Source organism: Erpetoichthys calabaricus (assembly GCF_900747795.2).
Source record: "Erpetoichthys calabaricus chromosome 1 unlocalized genomic scaffold, fErpCal1.3 SUPER_1_unloc_22, whole genome shotgun sequence".
In the NCBI taxonomy this organism is placed as follows: domain Eukaryota; kingdom Metazoa; phylum Chordata; class Cladistia; order Polypteriformes; family Polypteridae; genus Erpetoichthys; species Erpetoichthys calabaricus.
This window is the reverse complement of record NW_026261588.1, coordinates 3,201,725-3,229,608: the sequence shown is the minus strand read 5'-3', so window position 1 is coordinate 3,229,608 and position 27,884 is coordinate 3,201,725. Positions and strand designations below refer to the sequence as shown.

Genomic DNA, 27,884 nt, shown 5'->3' with positions numbered 1-27,884 from the left:
CAGTGTTTTACAGGAACATTTACCCATGCTTCTTCTCCATTGTATAGAACAGTTACAATCAAATCCTGTCCCATTGCGATGATTTCTGCCGGGCGGGGTGGTCCATGGGGTTGTTTAACCCACACCTTCGCCCCATTAACCAATTTAGGAGCATCTGTTGATCCAAATCCCCCCACATTCCGGCCAGTCTTAACTACTGGTGCAGTACTTTCCTGCACTTTTCCCATGTGAACTGGTATTATTAACAAGTGCGCTATTCGATCTCCCTTAGTCAGTTTGATCGGATCCCCCATTGAGGATTGTAACAGAACTTTGACGGTCCCTTGGTAATCTGCGTCGATTACGCCTGCTAGCACAGTGACTCCCTTTAGCGCCAGACTTGATCTTGGGCATACATGCCCGTAGTGTCCCTTCGGGATTTTCACCCCTTTGTTTTACATGCTGAGCTCCAAAAACTGGATGGTAAGCCACTGCCTTTCATTTACTTATTCCCCAATATGAATGTGCTGCTTGAAACACCAATAAGTTTTTTCATTCCAACTAACTGCTAAAATGGCCATTCCATTAATTCAAATGCAGTACTTTCAAAAGCTTTCATATACAAACACGTGCTTTGCTTTCATCTCCTCTATTTCTTTCTTTAATTCACTTAGTTTTCAGTCACATTATTCAACTCATGCCCTGCAGTCTACAATGGCTATACAAATCCACCAGTTTCTCCACATTCAATGTCTAAATCAAATCTTATCTTAGCACTGGTTACTTTTACAAAAAGTTATGAATTAACTATTGGTATAACATTTTTAAACCTCAGAATTATACAGAGAATGCAGTGCAGTAGAGAATAAATGGAAGAAAACATTCTTACTCTTTTCCTTTTCTTTCAGTCCTCTGTTTTCACTTGCAGTTTGGCATTGGCTGTTTTTATACTGCCACATGCCATTTTTCATACCAATTATTTCATTTAAGCAAATGCACACCATATTGTCACGTACACTTTCCTTCATTACTACATACAAGTAACCCTCACATTATAGCAGCTTTACTTGTAAACTGACGTCTCCAATATACATATTGTTTTCTCTGCAGCAACAATCAACACAGGGGCTTTGAAAGGAGTGCTCCCAATAACCAGCTTAAGTTCTACTGCTGTTCCTCAGGGTCAAAAGACCCCGAAATCAAAGCACACACTTTAACACTGAGCGGTCGTTGTTTAATCCGTATGGCATTCTCGATATACATCGCTACGTGTACTGCTAGCTGCTCGCGACTTTTTAGCCAGGTATTACTCCTCTCTTTTGCCTCCTCATCTAACTGCTTTATAATAATTATTAACCATACACAATCTGTCTGACCAGCAGAAAAGTGTAGGTTTTCTGTTTCAACCGCCTTTGCCTCCACTCTATGCAGAGACGGCTTATCTGCGTCTTTGACTAGCGCAGCTGCTGCAGCTGACTCCGCCCTCCTCGAGGAAAGCACAACGGCCTCCGATTCGACTCTCTTTATTGCTACTGCTACAGTTAACGTTGCCGTTAAAGTTTCTGTTGCAACTACTGCTGTCTCCATTTTTAGCGAAGAAAACACAGCTGTAAAAGCTGATTCTACCGTACACCTAAAAAACTTCAGAAATGCTGTTGATGCACGCTGACATTTGCCGGCTGTATGCCAGCATGCGATTACAGCATATTTGCCACCTGTGGCCGATCAATCCCTATTATATACTCTTTCACTGGGGTGATTAGTACGGGGTAGGGTCTCACGGGCAACTGACCAATTTGTAACATCACCGTCACCTGAGTGGCAGGGATGTCCGTTCCCCCAATCCCCTGCACTGTCAATCGTTTCCCCTTGAATTTAGATGGATTCTCGTATATCAAAGTGGCCTCCGCACCCGTATCGATGAGAGCCTTTACTATTTGTTTGTTTTTAGTTTCCCAATGTATCGTTACCGGTACAAAAGGTCGAATGTCCGCATCATGCCAATTTAGGGCTCTCACCTGTGCTTGGCCCCATCCCTAACAATCTCGTGCTGCGCGTTCTAATTCTTCAACGGGATATAAAGTCCTTCCTTTATTTTTCCCTTTCCCTTTAGCTTTTTTCCCTCCTTTCTTATGCTTACTCTTGCGTCGGTTTTTCTCCCTATCTTCCTCCTCCTCTTCCTCCGAGGAGCTCTCGGAAGATGAAGAGGGGCCAGTTTCATCACGCTTTTTGCTCAATTTCTCCCACTCGGCAAAGGTAAGAACTTCGTCATGCTTTTTACTTACTTTTTCCCATTCTGCAAAGGTAAGGAGCGAATGTACTTCCGCCTTTGCTACTCGCTTCTTTATTCCGCCAGACTTATCTATAAGTCCTTTTTTCTTTGCCCTGTCCAGGAGCAGTCCTGTAGGCTGTCCATCTATCTCCTCCTTAGGGACCTTAGCATTAATTAACGCTCCCCATAACTCCTTCCTATTCACTCCCCCTGTTCTATAGGCGCTATTCCTTGATGTAGCCCCAGTGGGTTGTGTTGCAGCTGTCCCTGGCGGGGCTCCTCCCCACTCTCCCAGGTCACCTAAATCCCGTAATTTAGTCACAACCTCCCCCACTCCTGCACCTACCTCATTCAGTAAAAGAGTCATTATTATTCCTTTCAAACTAGCAGGGGCTGTTCTTATCAGGACAGTCCTGGCCATAGATGTAAATGGGAACAAATCTAACTGATCCGCTTGGCCCGCTACCACGGCGTCCCTCATTGCCAATTCTCTAACCACTCGAATCGCCTGCTGCAAAGTCGTCCATGGTTTTACTTCAGGCCAATTCTGTGGGTGTGGATATATTTCATACGCTGCGTTCGCCGCCAGCGCCAACAACGTACTATCCCCTTCTAACTTAGTCAATTCTTGTCTCATTGCTTGTTTAAAACGGGGATCGACAGCATAATCTGTAAATTCAGTACCATCCCCCTTATCCAGTGACACATGCCCGGCTCCTGCATCATGCAAGCGTACAAGCCATGTGTCTACTGGCTCATTTCGCCCTTGTGCATAACGTGATCTAAATCCTTCTCTTTCTTGTGCAGTGTAATCTTCATAAACATCTCCCCTCCTAACATTACCCTGTGCATCAGTAAAAAGTCTGCGACGTGTCACGGGTTTAGCCTGTAAAGGCAGAGGATCAATTACCGACCCTGCATCGGGTCCGTCATCATCCTCATAATCATCATCCCAAATGTTACCGTCCCATTTTTCAGGATCCCACTCATGGACGTTAACTGCTGCTACAAACGCTTTGATCTTCGCAACATCCGGTCTACGCTTCTTTTTCGCATTCACCTTGGCTATGCAAAAGGCTGCCTTTTCCGACATCCCCTCGGCTCTCTGTACCCGCGGCAATAATACAGCTACCTGGGATTCGGCCATTGAGGCCCGCCCTAACGCATCCGCCAAGTCCATTTGCATTTTCTTAATCTCCCTTTCTTTTTCGTCTATCAGACTGTCCAGACTTCTAACCGCAGTTAGCAAAACCCACCCTCGCGTCTGCAAGCCCGTTATGGGTTCCTTTACAGACACCTGACATTTCTTAAGCGCGGCTAGCACATTCACTGGTGTTGGGGGATCCAAGCTCTGCCAATATTGTGCTAATCCCCCCCCACATCTCAATTCTCTGGCGCAGTCTTCCCATACTGTTTCTTCCCAGCCAGGGAGAGGTAAAGGAGCTGCACCAGGGTTTTTATCCTTTTTCTTAAACATCTCTGATTTCCTTTGCCTCACTTAATAGTTCAATATTTTACCAGATTCCCCAAAATCCTGCAACCGACTACGCCAAAATGTTTTAGTTTGGGAAAATGGTTCAAAGGTTTTAACAGAAAATAAGCAGGCAAGAATCAGAGAGGAAAGGTCCAATACTTCAATTGTTTACTTGTTCAAATATAATATCAGTTACATACAATATAATAGCAATATACATGCAGATATAGGAATTGTACTATTGACTTACAGTAATATATATAAAGATATATGATTTATACTATTAACTTACAGTAATACAGATATGTGAATTATACTATACTTACAGTAATATCAAAAGACCCAGAGCCATCATCCTAGACCAGTAGACTGAGGGAGCCCGCGTGTCAGTCTCGTCAGAGGATCAACTCGTGAGCCTGGTCCAATACCGGGCGGTGTGCACGTTCCCCACGGTTGAGCTTCCAAAGAAACTGAGGGCGGAACCTTCCCTTATATACTAATTGAGTGTCCTTACCCAAAATGGCTTACGTGTAAGCAGTGTATACAGAAGTGATCAGTTTCTGCACACCTTCTTCCCACGGGACATCTTATTGTTTTTCTTCTACTTGGCCCTCACTGAGATGGTGCCTAGTATCAGAAGACACACAATAACAAGCGTTGCCCTTCAATGAAGCCCCTCGAAGTGAAAAACAAGTACATGGCCTTGACTGTATTCCCATAACATTCTGAAACTCTTTATGAGAAGCAAGTTTTTGCACATTCTTTCGCTATCATCCCAAACATTCCAATCTTTGTAGCTGGTTTTGCACTGAAGCGACCAATCCCCCCCTCTTACTCCTTTATTTCATCCCTTCTCCTGTTACAGAGAAAACCTTTTTTATTACAAGCAGGCTCTATAGGTGTACACATTTTCCTATTTGCCTTCACAAATTTCCACTCTCAAATCCATGCAAAGTTTTATAAATATTGCCCCTGGTCTGGTGTGTGGGTCTTTTGAAGGCCTTTCACACCATGTCTCCATGTTTGTGTCCCCATTTAATGGTGGTTTGGATGTAAAAGCCCACTGCACACAAGTGCTAACAACTCTTGGTAGAATCATAGTTTGGGGCTTTTTTTGCTTCTGCAAGACCTGGATGGGATGCTATCATCAATGTAACTCTGAATTAAAAATTATTATAAAGAACTCCGATTGGACTATGTCTGAATTATGTAAAAGCTTAATATAAGTTAGGTGATGAAACAAAAACAATGAGCTGAAACAACAGAAGAAATCTACAAGAGAAAGGCTTAAAAAGAAGAAAACTGGTGTGCCAGACTGGCCAATCAGAATCCAGCTGATTATTGAAGGAATCCCAGAGATGACATGGAACTGAAAACATCTGGAAAGCAGAAGCTGCAGGAAATGTTTGGTGGTCATTGGAGGTAAAGGAAGATCAACAAGTTAGTAAAGGGGTCACAAACGGGACTATTCAGGTTTAACACTAGAATTACTAGAGCCAACGAAAAACTCATAAATCTGGCCCATCTTAAATCCCTTTGCACCTCTCCGTTAGCGTCTTTTGTCTTCTAAATGTGTCGATAAGCTTCCGAAAAAAAAAAAAGGTCATTTTTTAAATCGGTATAGCCATGCCGTTCTCCGTGGGCGTGATTGCACGACCGCAGGGAGTTAATGAGGTGATCGGAGCGAGTCGCACCTGCACGTGTGGGTGCAGTCATTCTTGTTCGCCTCATTGGCTTCCTACGGCGTGTAATTAAGGCACTGCGCCCACGGAGGCACCCGTGGGTGCGTATATATAGATGTATATGAGCGGAGAGGGATATAAATCGGAGAGAAAAATCGTGGAGGAAAAAAAAAAGGATGGAGAAAGGTTGATGGAGAGAGAAAAGCGAATGCGGTAAAAGGTTGGAAAACAGCAGTCAGGTGGTGACGATCCGGACACCTGGAAGGTGGAGTCGCCATGAGCTGGGGCCCCGCGAAGGAGCATTCTGCTGATGCGCTCTGGGGGTTGGTTCGCCCCACTGAATGTATGAGTGAGTGGGGTGAGCAGGAGAGGTGCCCTCCCGAAGGATCTGAGGAGCGACTGCAGGTGTGCGAAGGATCGAGGGAGGAGAGTTGACCTTGGCGGTCTGGCAGTGACATCCTAATAGGGGGCCAAGACGAAGGTTAACAGAAGGAGCTTGTGGTTGTTGGTTCTCCGTGGAGCAGAAGTTGCAATGGGAGGAGGGCTGGAGAGTAAGGAGAGACTGCGTGTTAATTACTGCATATATTAACCTCGTGTTTTATGGATTTATTTATTATTGGTTTTTATCCTCACTGGACCTTTATTTTATGGAACTTTGGACACTGCACTTCTGCACTTTGATATGATTTATTTAATAAAAGCACGTTTTCACTTTTGAAAATATCCCCTGGCTTCATGTGAGATTTGTCCCCATTTGTCAGCTCAACTTGGTGACATTACTGACGGTGTTGGGTTCAGGGCTCCCATAAGGACGTTGGGAGCCTGAAGAGAACACGCATCGTCACACACTTTCACAAAAGGTGCAAGTACAATAGGACAGCTTCCGTGGTGCTGTGGTTAGATCTGCCGATTTATAATCCGGCGGTCGGTAGTTCGAAACCAGCCCCCGGCAAAACTACCGTTTTGAGTAGCGAGCTGCTCTTATTGTTAATATTATAAATAAAAACATACACGTGATTTGTGTCTGTAACAGACGGTGTACACTTATAGTACTTGTAAAAGGTAGCGTCTTTTTTCCACTTTTATTCTCCCAGTCACGATCACGATACATACTACCGCCCTAGGGATCTGACACGGTTTATTTTTATTTGAAACTGGGAATAACTGTAGATGTGAGTGGTGTTTTGAGACAAAGGAACTGGAAATTCTCTGATCTGGAGGGATACAAGCTGACATACAACCGCTGATGAATCTGCCTTCTTCATATCTCACCATCACTTGATTTTTTTCTATTCAGTATTATGGAGTGTTCCTGCTCACGCTGAAATAGTATGCACCTTATGGTCCATGATGTCAAAGCCACACTGACAAAAAAAAACAGAGAAATAGGTATATATGATATTTGGAATAACTCATTTTATGACTTGAATAGTACATTTCAGAAAACATTGTGGCACTGATGCAACTATACAGGTCATAAAATGAGTTATTCCAAATATCATATATACCTATGTCTCTGCTTTTTTGTCAGTGTGGCTTTGACATCGTGGCCCACAAGGTGCATACTAATTCAGCGTGAGCAGGAACACTCAATAAAACTGAATAAGTGACGGCGAGATACGAAGAAGGCAGATTCATCAGTGTTTGTATGTCAGCTTGTATCCCTCCAGATCAGAGAATTTCCAGTTCCATTGTTTTAAAATACCACTCGCATCTACAGTTATTCCCAGTTTTAGAGAAAAAGTAACCAGCTAGATCTGGGGCAGGGGGTGGGTGTTGTATTGTGATTGTGACTGAGAGAATAAAAGTGAACTACCTTTTACAAGTGCTATAAATTTACACCGGCTGTTACAGACACAAATCACATGTATGTGTTTATTTATAATATTAACAATAAGAACAACTCACTACTCAAAACGGTAAATTTGCTGGGGGCTGGTTTCGAACTCACGACCTCCGGATTATAAATCGGCAGATCTAACCACAGCACCACAGAAGCTGTCCTTTTATACTTACAGCTTTTATAAAAGTATTTGATATTTGGCTATCCGCCTTCACAAATTATACAGTTCATGTCTACATTTTGTCATTTATTAATAAAACATGAAAAACGTTTGTTTTAACAATGTGTTTAGACAGATTGTTGTAGACATAAAGCACGGATCAAATTATTTCCCCTTGCAATTCTGGGTAGCTCACTCCTAGACAATCAATCAAGGCAGGAACTGGTTGACCTTCTTGCCCGGTCTGCGGCGGTGGGGTGGTATAGTAGGCTGCTTGGGCTTATTGAAACATTTACAAGACAAAAGACACTGAGGGAGAGGTGCGAAGGGATTTAAAGGTGGGACGAATTTACTAGTTTTTTCATAGGCTCTGGTAATTCCAGTGTTAAACAATGTAGTCAGGAAAGACGAGACGTCTAAGGCCAGGTTTATACCTCCCGTGACGCGTGCACCACTGGAGGCTTCTGCTACGCAAGTGTTGCACTTTTTATTCTTGCGCATGTGAATTTTACGTAAATCTGGAAGATTCCACCAGGTGGCAGTGTGAGATATCATCAAGGTGAGAAAAGTTTCAGCTTTGCCATGTTGTGAATTGCCTGAAACATCCATTAAATTCCTAGAACATCTTACCGCAATCTCTCTTAAAAGGATGAATGATTTAATGAGTTTCATGATTAATCATCAATCCAGGGATGCGCCCATTCCTGCTACCATTGGGCACAAGTAAAAAAAAACAATCTCTGGACAGGGCATTCGACAAATCGCAAGGTGAATACAAGCACTCACACACACTAGAGCCATTTTAGAGTTACCAAATCCTCAAATATGCTTACCTTTGGAAGGAAACCGGAGCACACTGTGGAAACCCACCAGGAAAACATGCAAACTCCAGGCAGGGAACACAAAGGACGTGACTCCCTGAGAGACAGCAGCGCTACCTCTTTGCCACCGTGCCATCCCGATGTGTAATTATTAACAGTATTCATTACTTAAAGTTAACGATTTATCTGTAAAATATAATATACATAATTTAATGTATTTCATTATGAAAGTGATATCAAGTATAAATCTAAGGATTCTAAATGTGCAGAGAGCTGGAGTATCATAAATTTAATATGTTCTGTGTGGTGATCTATTGCTGCTGCTGTCAGGTCAGGAGGAAGCTCCAGAAGCAAGTAGCAAATTAACAACTGGGTCAGTTTTAAGACAACGTTTATGACGGTCTACTTTAACAATCAAGTAAACTACGAGGGTAAAGTGGACATTTCAAGATTAAAGCCGAAATTTCCACTTTAATCATAAAATAGACCTTTTCACTGTGTCCATAATTTTTATCTCTGTGGCTCAAATACGCTGCCATACATTGTGATGCTATTGTGAAGGTGTTATATAAAAAAAAATTAAAAAAAAATGCATTTGTATGTCGACATTTTGCTTCACCACATCAAAGCACGGACATTGATCCCATAGGGTTCTAAAAATTTAAAATCAGGGTTCTAGGGTTATAATTTAATATCAAGGACTCCTAAAACTGTAAAAAGGAGGAATCAGATTTTAAGATTAGGCACCCTTATTGAGTTTTAAGATTAGGCGTCCAATCCAATTTTTAAGGTTAGGGACCTTAAAGAATTTGGGACCATAAAGCAAATCGGCCTTACACCCACAAACCTTACAGTTAAGGATTTGTGGTAGGGGCAGGCCAATCTAAATCACAGTCGACACCGACCGCAATGTCAGACAGTACAAATCGGCCTCTGTAACTTGAGATGGACATTAGGCAAGATACCACCTACAGCTTTCTGATGTTTCTGTAGAGCTTTATTCAGATCCAAATATTAAGATGGTCACCCGAATCGGGAGCCGGAGGGATCAAAGAAAAATAACAATGGGCACTTGGGAAACATTTTCAAGTTTTTAATCATCTTGGTAATCCTCTTATCATAATCACCCATCAGACCCATTTTAAAATCATCCAGGCCTATTGGTAGAACAACATTTTTGACCCGAGACTGGATTTTAAATCTCTTAAGCCAATTACAAAGTGTATCCATTGTCATCGTTTCCCATATGAGTAAGGATCTGCAAAGCGGATTTCGGTCACATATAGATAGATAGTAAACAGAGACTCTGACGTCACATTCCGACTTTTATCACACTGCACCCCCTGACTTTTTACTGGTACTGCAGTTTGTGCACGCATCACGTTAATTTCCAAGGACGTGCTCAGAGGACGCATCAACTGAATGCGTGGCAACTATGCTGCGTGCGTGTACACGTTCTGAGCGTGAGGTATAGACGAGCCATAATTGTTATTAGTTTTCAGATGATTCTAAGTGTCCATTTTTGGGATTTAATTGAAGATCAGACTACATTGTTAGGAGGAATTCCAAAGGATCGAAAAACATTTTTGTTACAACTGCATGTTTTAACACTTTTTACGAAGTACAGGTTCAGAATGTTTACATAAATATTACAAACTATAATGAAAGAACAGGAAATGCAGTGAAATTGATGGGTTTTATCAGGTGTTTAATATAGTTTGAAAGTTTGTCCAAGTTTCTCTTAACCCTTAAACTGCCAGAACCAACTATAGTCGGTTCCAAATGCAATTAGCAAACACGCTGGAGCCGAATATATTCAGCAACGTATATTCGCAACGAATAAAGTCACTTCCCACTGCAATTTGCCCACACACCGGAGCCGATTGGTCAGTGCTGTACATTTGTTGAGCAGCCAGCTCATGACCACTGCAGAACTGCAGCCTCACTGTCCCTGGGATTCAGCCGCTGCACTAGACTAGCCTGCAAACATCTCTCTGTGTGCTTGCGTGCAGCCACTTCAAGTGCAGTTGGCTCAGTGATTTACTGAATTTCATCAATGACGTCAGTTGCACCTTGTAGATATTGTTGCAGTAGTTTTTGTTAAAAGGTTTTTACAGTTCATTGGCCGTGTGTAAAATGATCAGTGTTTCAGTAATTGTGATGCTCTTTACATGAGGAAAAAAAAAGCGTTCCATTAAAATTTCACTTTTTCTTTGTGAATTGTGACGTTTACTTAAAAAGTGCAGCAAAAAAGTATTTGGGGTGCAGGGGTGCATTAACCCAACAAGTATGTGGCATTTTAATGGTAAAAAAAAAAAAAAAAAAAAAAAAGCGCAAGACAGGACTTTCAGGCCCATAACCCTGACCCTAAAACGTGCACCAATTTTTAATTCTTCACTTACTTGCTTTAGCTGATGTCTTAGGTGGTGGCTGATCTTCCTGTGTTCTAGGAGATAAAATTTCTTCAGTTCTCTTTATGTCAGACTGTAATGATTCATATTTTACATTGATAGAAGACTCCGGAGATGAAGAGTGTCCGTTTTGAGAAGAGACTAACCCGGTCACTGCTCCATCTTGATGTTCGTAATGAGGGTCATCTTCTTTAACACTCTCAGAGCTGACAAACTTCTCTCGAGTCTCCTCTTTAATACTCACTGACCCCAGTTCACTGGCCTCTTCCTTGATGTCCAGACTCTCTTGTTTAGGGTGGACAGTCTCCCACTTACAGTCCTCCTCCCTAACATGTATGGTCCTCTCCTCCATGATATTCATGTTGGCCTCGCACATCTCCTCTTTAACTTCCATTTACACGTAAAAGGCAGATGTCTTTTTCTCTGTTGAAAGAACAGAATTCAATTTCTTTAAAACTGCATCATTCAGATCTAATGACATTTGTTCTTTTACAACATCCTCTTAGTTAAAGCTGATGTCAAGACAGACAGTTCATAGCACATTGATTGGTGTAAATGAGTTAGGGAATGAAAGGAGGGTCCAACAGGCTAGAAGAAGAAGGAGGAGGCCATCTTGTACAGTTGTGTATCAACAGTATTCACTACTCTGAACGAACATTCAGTACTATTGGGGTCCCAGAATTCAGTTATCAGTTAAACTTAAGGAAGGTTTATACAAGTTAGGCCTGAGGATTGTGTTAAGAAACGGGGCACATGAAGGAGGAGCAGCTTAAATAATGGGTTTGGATTTTGCAATCTTAGGGCGATGTCACACTGACTTAAAGTTGCTGGATAAGTTGTCCATTGCCTTCATTTACATAATTAAACTGAGATGGAGGCAGATACCGGTGTGTTCCTGTGAAGCTGGTCACCTAATGTGACATACCCAATGTCTGACTTAAACTATCCTGTGACTCAGTGAGATAAAGTTAAACAGGTTTGATTTTGCCCGGGGTTTGTTTCCTACCTTGTGCCCTGTGTTGGCTGGGATTGGCTCTAGCAGACCCCGGTGACCCTGTAGTTAGCATATAGCGGGTTGGATAATGGATGGATGGATGGATTTTGTTTTTAGTCTTAGGGGCAGACTGTGTATGCAGGAGAGCTGACAACCAGTGAATGTTCACTTAATTCTGTGCTTTCTTCTTAAGGAGAAGAGGAATAAAAAACTGCACGTTTTTAACCTAAACTTTAATGTCTCATGTTTCAAATGCCATAATAAAAGAAAAATAAATAAATGGCAGAGATGGCTGCTGAACAGCTGCAGCTGTTAACCCTTTGTACACCATGGACTTCATCAGACAGCATGCTATTGGCTGTTAGAAATAGGGCTGAGCACGACTCTGCTGAATGGTCCGCACACAATCGCTAACTGTGACATAGGCAGTTATTCTCAAATTTTTATATTAATGTAGTCAGGTGAGGAGATCAGTAACTGCAGTTGGCAAATCTGATGTACCTCAGGACATAAAGTCACGTAATGTGACATTGGCTTAGACTGAAGTGTCACTGACGATGATTACCTTTGATATTTGATGGCAGGACAGACGAAGACCACTGCATGTTAACTGACTAAAACCAATCAAAAAATGTCTTCACAGTCACCCATTTACCTGCCGTACCAATCATAATGTTTAATTGAAGTAACAGATTTTACAGAACCGCTTGTTCTCATTTTGAAGTGTTTGATTCTGTTGAACTGTGAATTTCCCTTCTGCCAAAGTGAACAGCTAATTGACCCGACTTCAGCCATTATGACATCCATTATTGCTCCACCATTACACGAGTGGACACTAATAATGTGTAGAAGTTTAAGGGTAGTAAAGGCCAAGAAATTTGCTTACTGTATTAATTTGACTCAAAATACATGAACTGAGGCGGCACGGTGGCGCAGTGGGTAGCGCTGCTGCCTCGCAGTTGGGAGATCTGGGAACCTGGGTTCGCTTCCCGGGTCCTCCCTGCGTGGAGTTTGCATGTTCTCCCCGTGTCTGCGTGGGTTTCCTCCAGGCGCTCCGGTTTCCTCCCACAGTCCAAAGACATGCAGGTTAGGTGGATTGGTGATTCTAAATTGGCCCTAGTGTGTGCTTGGTGTGTGGGTGTGTTTGTGTGTGTCCTGCGGTGGGTTGGCACCCTGCCCAGGATTGTTCCTGCCTTGTGCCCTGTGTTGGCTGGGATTGGCTCCAGCAAACCCCCGTGACCCTGTGTTCGGATTCAGCGGGTTGGAAAATGGATGGATGGATGGATACATGAAGTGAATTTAAATGGCGACTTTGTGGGAACAAAGAACAGCAATCCTTGGTTACCTCAATATAAGCTGCTCCAAGAAACATCCATCCATTTACTCTTAAAAGCAATCAATGGGTACAAGGCAGGAACAACACCGGAACTGGGCACTGGTCAGTCACAGGGTGGACACACATGCACATGTAGACCGTAGGACCAATTTAACATTGCCTGTCCAGCTAATCTGCATGTTTTACAAGAGGAGGAAACACACGGATACAGGGAGCACACGCAAACTCCACGCAGGGTCCAGGAAACAACTGAAAAAGAATTTTGTGATAGAGGAAGTCAAGATCCTGCTGTTTTCAATAACAAGTAGAATACGTTCTCTGCACATTCAAAGTCACCCAGCCAATTTTGTAAGTCATGTCCACCAAGGATTTCTGCAAAAAGCAAAGCATCTAAAACACAAGTTCTTTAATACTTAGACTCGTATGGATGGATGAATAGATTGATCTTTATCAGCTCGAAGAGGAAAAAGAAACAGCTTTATAGAGGATCACTAGTTTTCAGGTAAATACTGAAGAGCAGGTTTTCAATCTGAATAATGAATTTTGCCGACCAATTGTCAAGAGTTGTGAAAACGTATTTACCGACAAAGAGATAATGAACAGTGTGGGACAGGCGAGTGTACAGAGTGACAATCAACCCGTCTTTATTTTGGAAGCTTACAGCTCTCAGCCTGTCCATAGCTTACAGGGTTTGGCTTTAACAGACAATGGACGATTCGCTTTACTCTGAGGGGCAACTGTGCTCAATCGGAAAGGTGGCAGACTTGTCTGTACTGGAGTTGGATGAGGGTGACATCAGCCCAAACCTTACTGAAGAATAGCTAGTGCACAAGCGGAGATGGCAAGTTAAAGGCCACACATTCATCTTGCTTGCTATGGCAAATAACTAATCACCAATTTTTTAGAAAACATCACGTTGCTAGCAACAAGAGGACCGACAAGACTTATTGAACTTCAAAAGAAACTGCAGAAGGTGTGACAAAGACGGAAAAAGGAGACCAGCTCCTAAAACAAATGAAAGCAGGCTGAAGATCATTCAATGAGTTTGGAGGAAGCCAACCAAGAAAGGAACAAAGCCTCGCTCACGTCAAACTGTAAGTACACCTGCTTTGATCCTGAGAACTATTCAGTGTGAATTAATTGCTAAAACAAAGAAGCTAATGTGTTATAGCACTGGTGTCACTAGAACTGAAGGTAATAACCTTGTGAAGGATCATTTCTTTCTGTTAAAAGTTTCCCCCTAAACTCACATGTAAAGTGCAGAGCCGCATCTCACTGTAGCAGACACAAACTGCAGGGCCGGTAAGGCAGTGTAGACGAGCTGTGAACAAATGAACGCCACCGTGTAGGCAACAGAAACTTTATAACAAGATAAAGAATGAAGTGATCTGAACCACTGGAACTGCAAAATCAGAATTCATAAGTCATGCGCCTTTATCTACAGGACAGAAAAAGTTCAGCTATTCTAATGTAGTTGTACGTCTGTTATTATTCATCACCTATTATCTTATATATAATTCGCCAGTCTACTCACTCACTCACGTCTGTCCGAAGCTGAATGTGCAGTCGCCTTCTGCGCAGCTGCCCGAAAATCCTTACAAGACCGACATCACGGCAGGCGGCGGATTTACAGCCGCAAAAATTCAAAGAGAAAGGCGACTTTGATTAAAGCTCTAGAGGCCTAAAAGGCGATTTCGACTACAGCTCCAGGCCTAATTATGCATTCATTCAATACACCTATATCAGGTTTGTGGTGCTTATACGTATTATTCCACTCATGCCTGTTTCATCTTACGTTGTTGAAACGGGCTCTTTGTCTAGTCTTCTATATTTGCATATATCTATCTTCAATTATCCTTATGCTATAAATAAAGTGTTTTATTTTGTGTATTGCAGCAAGAATGTTTGTGTTGAGTAAATATTCTATTACTACTGCAACAACAACACAGACAGTGAGGGTGTTTAATGCAGAATTTCACCGATTTATAGGCATCATTCATAACTTGTTCAGATCTCTTCATATTTCAGGCTTGCCAGCTGGAAAGTGAAACAGAGAGGCCTCACTGAACTGAAATTAATTTGTTGTCCCTTTGTAGCCATGTTATGAATTGTTTTAATTAATTACCAGCATTACCAAAGGCAAAATTGATAATTAACTGAGTGATCAATTAACATTTCCTACCGCAGACAACATCAAAAGGTGATTTACGGAAATTACAAAACAGGAAGAAGAACCGAACTGCTCAGTGCCACAGAGTCAACACAGCAAATAAAGAAAATACAACTGTAGGTGAGAAATAACATGTGGCTACGGCAGGAACTTACGCATGTCCAGTCCTTGGCATTTCACATTAATCCACTCCGTTATTTTATAAAAATAAATGTTTATTTTCTACAGTCAAAATGAAACACCAGACAGACAAGGCAAGAAAACCGAGTGTTTCCACGGCCTTATTAATCCACACAATAACTTCCTATTTCCCATAATTCCTGCTACCCAGCGCCCCTTCTTAAATTAACAATACCCCACTAGAAGTGAATAATTATCTAGCCCTATTCTTAATATAGAAACTAATCTTGAACTACAAAATAAATTTAACATATTTTCAAATTAACTGAACATAAAAATGTGAAAACAGAACTTGGCTCATATGTCGTGTATGACAGAGGCATTAGGTGCCAACAGAGGGTTAACAAAATAAACTGAACAAAGGGGGCTTGATGACAGGGGACAGCAGTGGAATGGCACAAGTCTTAATGAACATTTACAGGCTTCACATTAAAATCTCTGAAACAGAATTATATTGCCATTTTCAACAACTGGAAGCAACAACTTCACTAACTTCATCTTGTGGAAATAAACATTCCACACAGACATACACCATCAAAATCAAATCAAATCAAAATCTTTATTGTCATTGTAGCAATGAGAAATTGTACAATGAAATTTTTAGGTGCAATTTTCCAGTGCAGAAAAAAATAAATTACTCAAGTTACAACTAAAATAATAAAATAAGTATCCAAAATCGTCCATACCAGCAGAACAATGTTTTCCACTCATACATTATATTGCACTTGTCCCTTATCTAATGTTAACTTAGAATGAAGGTGCAGTCGGTCAGATTGACCACTTAGCAGCATTCAGCATGGTGATGGCTGAAGGACAGAAACTGTTTCTCAGTCTATTTGTCTTAGTCTTTATGGATCTGAAACGTCTGCCTGAAGGCAGGTGTTCAAACAATGCATGTCCTGGGTGTGATGGGTCCTGAAGAATTTTTTTGATGTTCCTGAGACAACAGGAACTATATAGTTCTTCTAGTGAGGGGAAAGGACAGCCGACTATCCGCTGGGCGACCTTAATGACCCTGTGGAGCTCTTTCTTCTGTGCTACTGTGCAGCTGGAGAACCCCGCACAGAGACAATAGGCCAGGATTCTCTCTACTGTGCAGCGGTAAAAGGACACCAGCAGTTTCTCAGGGATGTTCTTTCTGAGCACCCTCAGGAAGTAGAGTCGCTTTTGGGCCTTCTTCACTACCTCAGAAGTGTGTGTTCCCCTGGTCAAGTCCTCCCTAATGGTGACTCCCAAGAAGCGGAAGTCTGAGACCCTCTCCACACAGTCCCCATTGATAATGAGAGGCTGGATGTTGTCTTCCTAACAGTTTACTAATTGCCACAGTAATAAACTCCAATTAAATAGCACTACCTCTCAGTATTGTGACGTTGCCATGGTGGAGGTCTCATGTGCCTCAGTCTTCATTAGAGCTCCATTTTCTGGGGATGTGAGATCCTGATGGACCAGTTTGCTATGGGTAATCATCAGTGGAGTGGCCAGACAAAAAAACATCTCAATATAAACCCTTGTATTAAATATGTCAAGAAAAGGGATGCCAGGCCTAACAGTGGTGTTCACATAAGAGTGGTACACAGGGGTGGCCAACACAGCCTGGTTGGGCTCTGCATGATAAAGTCACATGTAGCATTCACCAAATTGGACTGAGCTTCCACCTCACAACCATAGTCCAGTACAAAACAAATACAAACAGAAGTTATTGGGATTCGGGACGAAATCCAGAGTACCTGTACAGTTCAGGAGCCAGCTATAGACCACCGTAGGGTACACTTACATTCAAGTCCACAACCACACCAAGACAAGTTAGATTTGCCAGGCCACTAAACCTGAGCATCTTTAGAGAAGTGGAGAAAATAAGAATAAAAGAGCAGACATGGAAACTGCATAGAGACTTAAAAAACAGGCTGAGATACAAATTCAGTCAGCTAGAACTGTGAGGCAGCAACACAAACCACAAACCTCTATTAACTTCTCTAATACTCACTAACAGGCAATACTGGTTTGGCTTTCATATACCTGTAATTGTCCATTCAAGCAATGCATGGATTCCCCCAAACTATGCGACTCTTCAATTCCACCCGGGGGTGTAAACGTTAACATTATAAAAAGTTATTGTCTGTTTTTACCTGCATTATTATCAATCTTTAATATTGTTTTTTGTATCAGTATGCTGCTGCTGGAGAATGTGAATTTCCCCTTGGGATTAATAAAGTATCTATCTAAAAATCAACATCCATTGGTACCACGAATGGCCACGTGCATGTTTGTTTTTCTTTGTTGTTCTTATTTTTTTTTCTGGAGAACTTGGATAACAGAAGTGGTGAGGAAGGTTTGACTCGCCTACCTGCGACAGCAACTGCCGGACCTGCGCCCTTTGTCTCCCAGAGTGCCTGATCTAATTGCTGGGCTGCCAGCAGAGCTACAGGGTGGACGCTGAGGGAAAGAGAGCAGGCGTCTGACTCCACAACAAGAGAAGAAGCACAGACCATAGCTGCCTTCGGTCATCATGGGCAATATAAGATCAAACGCTGGTCAGGAGCCAAAGGGAATACAAACTCAGCAGTCTCACCCTGAGACGAGGCTTAGAGCTGAAACACCGGACTCTGTGGGTGCACTGGATGGATTTAAAATTGTGTGGGCGGACAGAAGCAGAAGTGAAAGCGGTAGGAAGAAAGAAGGTGGACTTGCCATTGTTGTGAATGAAAAATGGCACAACACCAGAAACATAATTCACACGTCATTGTGCTGATAGTTTTTATCTCCCCTCGGCAGATGCGGCAATCACGACACAGTATATTCTGTAATAAGCAAACTCTCTAATGACCATCCCTGTGCAGTCATCAAAGTTTTTGGGGTGTTTGACTCTGTTTCACTTTCCTCCACCCTCACTGATTGTTAGTATTTTGTAGAGTGCACAACAAAGGAATACAAGACCCTGGACTTGCTGTGCGCCAATGTTAAAGAGGCATATAACTCTGGTGCTTTGCCACCTTTATGCCAATCAAGACTGTAACTTGTTGCAGCTCATACCCACATATAAACTCATTGTCCTGCAGCTACCAATCACCACCAGGACCATTCAGGAATGGACAACAAAGGCCGAGGAGGCACTGAAGGACACCTTTGAGAACACTGAGTGGGATATGCTTTGTGACTCACACAGCCAGGACACTGAGGGTCTCAGCCACTGTATCAGACTACATCAAGTTTTCTGCGGATAGCACAGTCCTCACAAAGGCAGTGTGCTTGCAGCCCCCCCAACAACGGATCACAAAAAATTTGTAAGCCTAATGAATATGAAGAAGAGAACCTGCAGGTCTGGAGATAAGGATGAAATCAAGCCGGTGCAGTCAGAGGTGAAGAAGCAGGTCCGTGAGTGGAAAGCCCACCACAGAGACAAACGTGACCACAAGTTACAACCAAACAACATGAAGGAAGTGTGGAATGGGGTGAGGATCATCACTGGCGGCTGTAAAACATGCAGAGGAAGGGAACAAGCGCAGAGCTAATGAACTGAAGCAGATCTTCAACAGGTTTGACTCATACTTGTCAGTCTAGTATTCCCCTAACATTGCAGGCCTCTGCGTGTTCTGCAACTCGGCATCAGTAAGACAAAGGAGCTGCTGGTGGACTTTAGGCAAGCCAAAGAGCTACAAGTACCTGGGGGTTCACATGAACAACAAACCGGACTGGTCTGTCAACACAGTGGCGTAGGTCAAGAAGGGCCACAGCACACCGAACATCCTAAACAGACTCCGGTCTTTTGATGTATGAAGTAAGTTGCTTGTCGGTGCTTTAGAGTAAAATGGGGACACGACCGCGTGAAGTGAATCAGAGACAGAAACAGCACATGGGAGGCCACAGGGGGGGATTCACTCGAGTAAATATCGCTGGTGGGCTGAAGAACACGAACGCGCCGCGCGCCCGTCACTCAAGTCGCGTGCGGTATGTGTAAATGAAGCGAATTAAAACTCACACATATCTAAAGTGCGCCTTCAAAACCCGGAAAACGTTCTAACATCGTTAAAACACCTTCCTTACCCCCAAGCAGTCTTCCTCCCGTGCGGCTGTCGCTACAATGCGGGGAGGCAGCGTGGCTTCAGTAGCCGTCGCCCTGGATGACGTCAGCCACACGCGACCATAGCTACACGTGACAGTTTGCTAAACAGTTGAAGGCGAAATTAAAACGTCGACTTGTAGAGGAGGTCAGACTAGGATTACTATACATGTTCATAACCTTTTGATTGCGAACACTTAGGGACAGGCAGAGGGTCAAAAGCCTTATGATTTATGCGTATGCGTGGAGCTTTCAACTGTATCAGAGCGCGCATGACTCTGATCGCGAGTTCACAGTATGGAAGTATAAATAAATTGTTAAAGGAGCCACAGCGAATCCCCCTAATTATGCGACGATAACTGGAGACGGTCGTCTAGTAGTTAAATACCGCAAATGTTAAAGCGAAACTTATAAAGCTGGTCAGCTGACTTTTTAAACTATTGTAGCAAACGGCATTTGCAAAACTAAATACTTCGAGAAAATGCATGCATACATACATAAAAGCGTGCCTGACGTTATCCACGACTTGACTTATTGCACTGCGCTCTCGTGTCTCTCTCGCTGTCGGATATTCTTGTCAGCATTCTAACCACGCCCACTTCGTGACGCGCCTTGTTATGAATTGTGCGGCGTCTCCTCACTGAACGAAACAAGTTTGAAGTAAAAAGCATCGAGAAGAGGCGGTCAGACACCTTGTGCTAAAAGGTTCATCTTTAATTTTTCAACTTTCTGTAAACGGCATTATCATATCATAAACTATTTTATGCTTCAAATATTAATTATCTTATCCTGAAAAAATGGCAATAATAATATGGTGAAAAATTAAAACCAAAAATGAAGCACAGCATTCACAAAATGAAAGGGGGAAAAGTTTTTACAGCTAAGAATAAACCCTCAAAGTTGTAGATGACTTATTAAAAAGTTGTGTTTATTTATTTACAATGTGTTTTCAATTTGTCCTCCACCACATTATTACTTCAAAAGATAAAAGGAGCACTGCATCGTGGGTTGATTGTTGCTGGACTACACAGACTGTTGCATTCATGTTCTGTACTATTGTAGGAATTTATGGAGGAATTTTTGACCGCTTACAAAATGTGTCTTTTTCAGTTTTTCTCTGTGTTTCTGGTTGGTCCACTGGCTGGGCAATCAGAGGTTGCTTCTGGGCTGCAGGTGGCCAGTGGGCCACCATTTTAATAGGCCGGGAGTGCAGTTTTGTTCTCCAGGATACAAAAAGGACATAACAGTGCTAGAAAATGTCCAGAGAAGAGCAACTCGGCTGATTCAGGGCTAGAGGGGATGAGTTATGAGAAAAGAGTACAAGAGCTGAGCCATCACAGGAGATGAAGAGAAGACCTGACTGAAGTGTTTAAAATGATGAAGGGAATTAGTCCGGCGGATCAAACTGGTGACTTTAAAATGAGTTCATCAAAAACATGGGGACACTGTTAGAAACTTGTTAAGGGTCAAATTCACACAAACATTAGGAAATTGTTCTTCACACTGAGAACCACAGAGACATGGAATAAGTCACCAAGTAGTGTGGTGGACAGGAGGACCTTAGGAACCTTCAGAACTGGATTTGATGTTATTTTAGAAGAATTCAGCAGATAGGACTGACAAGCTTTGTTAAGGTGAATGGCCTGTTCTCATCTGGATTGTTCTGATGTTCCTGTGCTGTGTGATGTCCTGCCAAAGCTGCAGCAGGCTGTCTGTGTGGACTCTTTAACTGTATGTAGTGACATAAATGTCTGAGTAGCCGGTTGTTGACAATCACATTCCCTCATTTCATTTCTTTTCCATTAGTGCTCGACATGAGTGCTTCATCATTACTATGAAGTTCTCATCAGCCGGACATGAAAACTTAATCTGTTTATAGCAAGACACGTGTTCACGATGTTCATGGCACATAGTCACCTTTTCAGATCTTCTTCTGTAGCTATTCTCATTTTTATATATGGTCACTATGTTTGACTAGACTTCGCCAATGGAGGGTTTGCTGTGATTTTTTATGACCAGTACTTTATTGTAACATGCTATCTGTCAAGCCGTGCTGTTTAGGATTACTGCACATGCTCACAACACAGTTACTCCACGTTTGATAACGTGTCGATAGAATCACACTACCTGAGTTTATAACAGTGATGTGTGACATTTATCTGGAGTTATTGTTAATTTTTATGAAGTGCTTGAAGGAGTCTTTGAACCATTTGTCTGGTGTTTGTGACCTGACATCCAGATATTCAGTGGTTTCCCAATTGGCAACATGTTTTTTTAAATCTGCGATTACTTGGTGTTATTCTTATGATCTTTCAAATAACTGATTTATTACATGCATGCACCTTTATGCTTTCAAGCTGTGCTATTAGAGGGTTTTCAAAATTGTTACAAATACAGCTATGAGGTGTGTACAAAGAAATAAAATAATAATCATAATACAAGTCTCTTCATTGCACACAGTTAGTTTCTTCCTTATTTTGTGGGGATTTCTTTCAGCTGTTAAAGTTGTCGAATCTGTGTGTGGTAGGAGACCACAGATCTGTCAGTTTGTGTTACAGTAGTACAGTTTGATAAAGCAGGATGAATCGATAAAACACCAAATGCATTTCTTGATGCCAGCCCTTCTTATCCTAATCTTACATTTAACTTTTTCAAAAGGCTCTTAGTGCGGACCTCCAGAGCTCCACTCCATTGAGGAGGCTGTTGCTTTATATTATACATCAGTGATGACACCCGGTTACATTACAGTGAAGGTCAGGGTTGGGGGAGGATTTATCTGACTCAAGTCCAGTAAACCAGGTGACAAAACACTGCAATCCATTTGGCTGTCCAGTGACCTACTCAATCACAGACCCCTTCAGCTGGACCCATTGTCACTACCCAATCTGTGCTGCGCTGTCTGATCTGCACTCATGCGTATTGAAAGTCTACGTCATTTCACAGTTTACGGTGCTGACCAATCTGTTTTATATAAGCGTTAATAATTATGGAGTGTGTGATATCACATCTGAGCTGATGTGACGCACTGAACATGTGCTTAATGAAGAAAATAAAATAAACTCCACTTTACGACACGGCCCGATCTGAACTGAGCGTACCGATCCACCACTGACAAGGCTGTATTGTCAGTTCAGTTCCACATTAGTTGACCATAATGAGAATATTATGGAAATACTTTGTTATTCTGCAGAGATTCATCGTAGGCTGTGTCTTCAGGGCTTTATTAAGCAGGTTACTTTCCTTACTTTTATTACACGACAAAGCAAATTTACACATAAGAAATGATTTAAAAATAATACAGAGATGTTGCTGGATTCAAGAACTTAAAGGTTTTGGTGGCCCCATATATATCTAATTCAAATATAAACAAGAATAAACTGTAAAATAAAATGTTATTTTTCAAAATGAAAGAAAACATACAGTAAGATGGAAAATAATGTTTTTTGTATCCTTCCACTTTATTCACAGTATATTTGAAAAGTGTTCTCTTACTTTTTTCTGATTATAAAGTCTTTCATCAGATCCTCACTTTAAGGTGCTGATCATTCATTCAGATCGAGATGTCAGGGAGGCAACTGAAGATCTCAACTGAAAGCAGTGGACTGTAAGAGAGAAATGAGAGGAGATCTGTGAGTCCCCACCATTGCGGTGGTAGGAGATGCCATGACATGAAATAACATTGACAAAGGAACAAATGTACAAGGAAAAGAAAAGTGAACCCAACACCAGTCCTTGAAGCACAGCTGTAGAAATGTTCTGTCAAGAAGACAAGGAGTTAGACCAGGAGACACAAAAGGATCGGTCTGAGAGGGAGGACTTGAACCTGATCAAAGTTTAGCCGCTTATTGCAATTTAATTAGGAGAAGAGATAAGCAGGAGGTGGTGAACCATAACAAAGGCTGATGAACGGGCAAGGAGGATGAGGGCAGAGGAGGGAGAAGAAGCTCGAGCAGATCTAAGAGCATTTGTGACTGAAAGCAGTGGAGTCTCAATAGCGGGACCCTTGCAGAATCCACACTTAAATAGATCTAGTTGATTATAATCAGAGAGAAATGAAGAGAGGTGTTAATGAACTATGAGTTCTAGGGTTTTGGACAGAAATGGCAGAATGGATACAGGATGGTATTTCTCAGGGCAGATGGGATGAGAGAAGGTTTTTGAGAATAAGGATTATACAAGACGTCTACGTATCTATCTGTCTATCTAGAAATCGGTAGAGAAGATATGGGGGGTCAGTGAGGCATTGAAAAGAGAAGAAATGTAGGGGATCAAGGAAGGAGAGATGGACTGTAGAAAGGTGTGAAGGAATGGGGTCCAGAGCACAGGTTGGGGTCAAAAATGTCAGAGTCATTTACAATAGAGAAGGATGAAAGAGGAGAACGACACAGAGGAGACTCAGAAGATGTTTTTGGGGTCTTTTTGTGACTTTGAAAGAGAAGAAAGAAGCAAAATCATCAGGAGAGAATGACAGGGCTTGGAGCAGCAGGAGGACTTAAGAGAGACTTAAAGGCAGAGACGAGGTGGAGAGCATTTCTTTCAGAGTATGCAGTTAATAAAAATTTCTTTACAGATAGCAGAGATACAGAGAAGAAAGAGAGGAGGGACCTATACTTCTCTCTCATGGGATGGAAGTTTCTTATTATGAAAAAAAGAATATTATTATTATTGTATCAAAAAACAAAAAAAGACACCAATATTTTTTACTAAACTTAGAAGAGCTATTTACAAGAAATCAAAACCGAAGGAAAAAAAGAAATAGATGATCTTACGCTAATTAAAAAAAACAAATAAGTCTATGATCAGAAAAGCAAACTGCTCTGTGGCAGCCCCAAAAAACGCAGCTCCTCCGTTGTCTCTTTTGGTTTAAGGGACTCCCACAAGGCAGCCGGACACTGAGTCATCCAGCCGCTCTCCAGGCACAGCGCAAGCGCGCTTTAACTGTCACGTGACCCTATGTCGCCAGCTGGATGACGTCATCCAATGCGACGGCTACTGAATGCACGCTGCCATTGTCTCGCTTTGTGAAACACTGCGGACGCAGGACTGTTACTGAGTGAGACAGAAGTGTGATCGAGTTCAGAAACAATCCCTTTGCCAAGAGGCAGAAAGTAAGTGCTCTTGATTTTTGGGATGCACTTTATGGATGTGTGAGTTTTAATTCGCTGCATTTGAATCTCCGCGCGCGACTTAAGTCAGAGGCGAGCGGCGCCTTCGTGTTCGTTAGCCCCCCGCTGAACTTTACTCGAGTGAATCCTCCTGTGGCCACCCGCGTGCTGTTTCTTTTCATTTGAAATTGCGGTTCACTTCACGTGGCTGAGTCCTAAATTTTAAATCGTAGCACCCAGTCACACCGCTGGCGCCTGTACATTCCTTCCCGTGTATTCCTTTTGTCGATTCCTTCTCGAATCGGAGACGGCCATTCCACACGTACGGCGCTTTGATTTCTGCATTTGTTGCTCTTTTGTCCCTCCGCGTTGTCCAGTTCAATGACAGTCGCGGAGTTGGTGACCGGCCGGCCATTAAAAGAATAGTGAGGAGTCAGATTAGGTGAAAACGAACTGGAGTCGATGACCGTGGAGAAGAGTCTTAGAGAATACGAGCTGAGAACAAATACTAAAATATAGGGAGAGAAAACGAAGGTGCTGCCATGAAGTAACTCGCCGTTAAGAGTATAAATTATAATAATAATAATAGTTCTTTGCATTTATATGTCGCTTTTCTCACTACTCAAAGCGCCTGTTGCTCTGACATCACATGTGATGAAGACCATGGAGAGGCTACTGCTTCACCACCTTAGGCCACCGTTTCAACACGCCCTTGACCCTCTGCAGTTTGCATATCAGGAGAAGGTGGGAGCGGAGGATGCCATCATCTGTAGATAGATAGATAGATAGATAGATAGATAGATAGATACTTTATTAATCCCAATGGGAAAATGCTACACCGATCCCTCTCTCACTTGGACAGAGGCAATGGTGCTGTAAGAATTATGTTTCTAGACTTCTCTAGCGCCTTCAACACAATCCAACCTCTGCTCCTTAGGGACAAGCTGACAGAGATGGGATTAGATTCATACCTAGTGGCATGGATCGTGGACTATCTTAAAGACAGGCCTCAGTATGTGCGTCTTGGAAACTGCATGTCTGACATTGTGGTCAGCAACACAGGAGCGCCACAGGGGACTGTACTTTCTCCGGTCCTGTTCAGCCTATATACATCGGACTTCCAATACAACTCGGAGTCCTGCCACGTGCAAAAGTTCGCTGATGACACTGCTATCGTGGGCTGCATCAGGAATGGGCTGGAAGAGGAGTATAGGGACCTAATCAATGACTTTGTTAAATGGTGCGACTCAAACCACCTACACCTGAACACCAACAAAACCAAGGAGCTGGTGGTGGATTTTAGGAGGCCCAGACCCCTCATAGACCCAGTGATTATCAAAGGTGACTGTGTGCAGATGGTGCAGACCTATAAATATCTGGGAGTGCAGCTGCATGATAAATTAGACTGGACTGCCAATACTGATGCTCTGTGTAAGAAAGGACAGAGCCGGTTATACTTCCTTAGAAGGCTGGCGTCCTTCAACATCTGCAATAAGATGCTGCAGATGTTCTAGCAGACAGTTGTGGCGAGCGCCCTCTTCTACGCAGTGGTGTGCTGGGGAGGCAGCATTAAGAGGAAAGACGCCGCACGCCTGGACAAACTGGTGAGGAAGGCAAGCTCTATTGTTGGAATGGAGCTGGACAGTTTAACATCTGTGGCAGAGCGAAGGGCGCTCAGCAGGCTCCTATCAATTATGGAGAATCCACTGCATCCACTTAATAGTATCATCTCCAGACAGAGGAGCAGCTTCAGCAACAGACTGCTGTCACTGTCCTGCTCCACTGACAGATTGAGGAGATCGTTCCTCCCCCAAACTATGCAACTGTTTAATTCCACCCGGGGTGGTAAACGTTAACATTTAACATTATACATAGTTATTGTCTGTTTTTCACCTGCATTATTATCATTCTTTAATATTATTTATTGTATCAGTATGCTGCTGCTGAAGAATGTCAATTTCCCATTGGTATTAATAAAGTATCTATCTATCTATCTATCTATCTATCTATCTATCTATCTATCTATCTATCTATCTATCTATCTATCTCAGCAATTGCAGGTTAAGGGCCTTGCTTAAGGGCCCAACAGAGCAGAGTCCCTTTTGGCATTTACAGGATTCAAACCAGCAACCTTCCGATTGCCAGTGCAGATCCCTAGCCTCAGAGCCACCACTCCACCAAAACATTATATGTTTTTAACTGGTAAAGGTTTTCAGTCAGTATCTGTATTTTTTTTTTTTTTTAGATAGATACTTTATTAATCCCAATGGGAATTTACACCCACGGCCTCAAACCTGCTTAACCCACTGCAGACAGCAGACATTTACATGCATTGCTTGGATGGACACTTAAATGTGTGTCTTTTTTCCCCATTTAACCTGTATCAAATATAACAAACTCACGTGTTTCAGTAAAGTCTGTTAGTGAGTATTAGAGAAGTTAATAGAAATGTGTGGTTTGTGTCACTGCCTCACAATTCTATCAGACTGAATTTGAATCTCGGCCTGTTTTTTAAGTCTCTATTCAGTTTCCCTGTCTGCTCTTTTATTCTTATTTTCTTCACTTCTCTAAAGACGCTCAGGTTTAATGGCCTGGCAAATCTAACTTGTCTTGGTGTGGTTGTGGACTTGAATGTGAGTGTACCCTATGATGGTCTATAGCTGGCTCCTGCCCTGTACAGGTACTCTGGTTTTCTTCCTATACTCCAATAACTTCTATTTGTGTTTGTTTTGCACTGGACCACGGTGGTGAGGTGGAAGTTAAGTTCCATTTGGCTACTTATACATGTGAGTTTATCATACAGACCCAAACAGGTTGTGTGGGTGACCCCATGTGCCACTCTTAGGTGAACACCACTGTCAGGATTGACATCCCTTTTCTGGCTAAGACCCTTTTTCATTTAATTAGAATATTCATGAAGGTCAGTAATGAGCCGCTTTTACTCTTGTCTCCCCCCAATTTTTAGGGTTACCCATAGCAAACTGGACCATCAGAAGCACAAATGGAGCGTTAAGAAAGACTGAGGTACACAAGGCCTCCACCATGCCAATCTCTCAATACTGAGAGGTGTTGCTGTTTAATACGAGTTTATTAATGTGTTAAGTACTAAAATATTTGTGATGTGTGCAGAGTGTACTTTAACAAGATGAAGCTGATAAACATGAAACATGTTTCAAAGTTGTTGATAATGACAAAGTTGTTTTGAAGAATATTTTTGTCCTGGAGCATGTCAGATTTGCCAAGCACCGTCGCTGATCTCATCACCTGACCATGTTAATTCTTTTTTTATTTATATTTTATTAATTTTATTGTAATCATTCCGTACAAACCATGTTAATTGAAACAATTATCACATTTAGCGATTGTGTGCTGACCATTCAGCAGAGTCGTGGTCGGCCCT

General features: G+C 42.3%; 2 protein-coding genes across 7 annotated transcripts in view; one reads left to right on the top strand and one right to left on the bottom strand.

Moving 5' to 3' along the window:
* LOC114669326 (zinc finger protein OZF-like) overlaps positions 1–27,884 on the bottom strand; it is a 523,681-nt gene that overhangs the window by 8,788 nt on the left and 487,009 nt on the right. Inside the window, exon 1 of one of the 5 annotated variants that reach the window (XM_051921737.1) lies at positions 10,634–11,046. The exons of the other annotated variants lie outside the window; for them this stretch is intronic. Coding sequence (XP_051777697.1) covers positions 10,634–11,036 — 403 coding nt within the window. The 5' untranslated portion in view covers positions 11,037–11,046. Of the gene's footprint in view, positions 1–10,633; positions 11,047–27,884 lie in introns of those variants that run through there. 5 annotated transcript variants of the gene reach the window in all.
* LOC114669349 (zinc finger protein OZF-like) overlaps positions 1–27,884 on the top strand; it is a 106,622-nt gene that overhangs the window by 47,263 nt on the left and 31,475 nt on the right. The gene's annotated exons all lie outside the window — the stretch shown is intronic.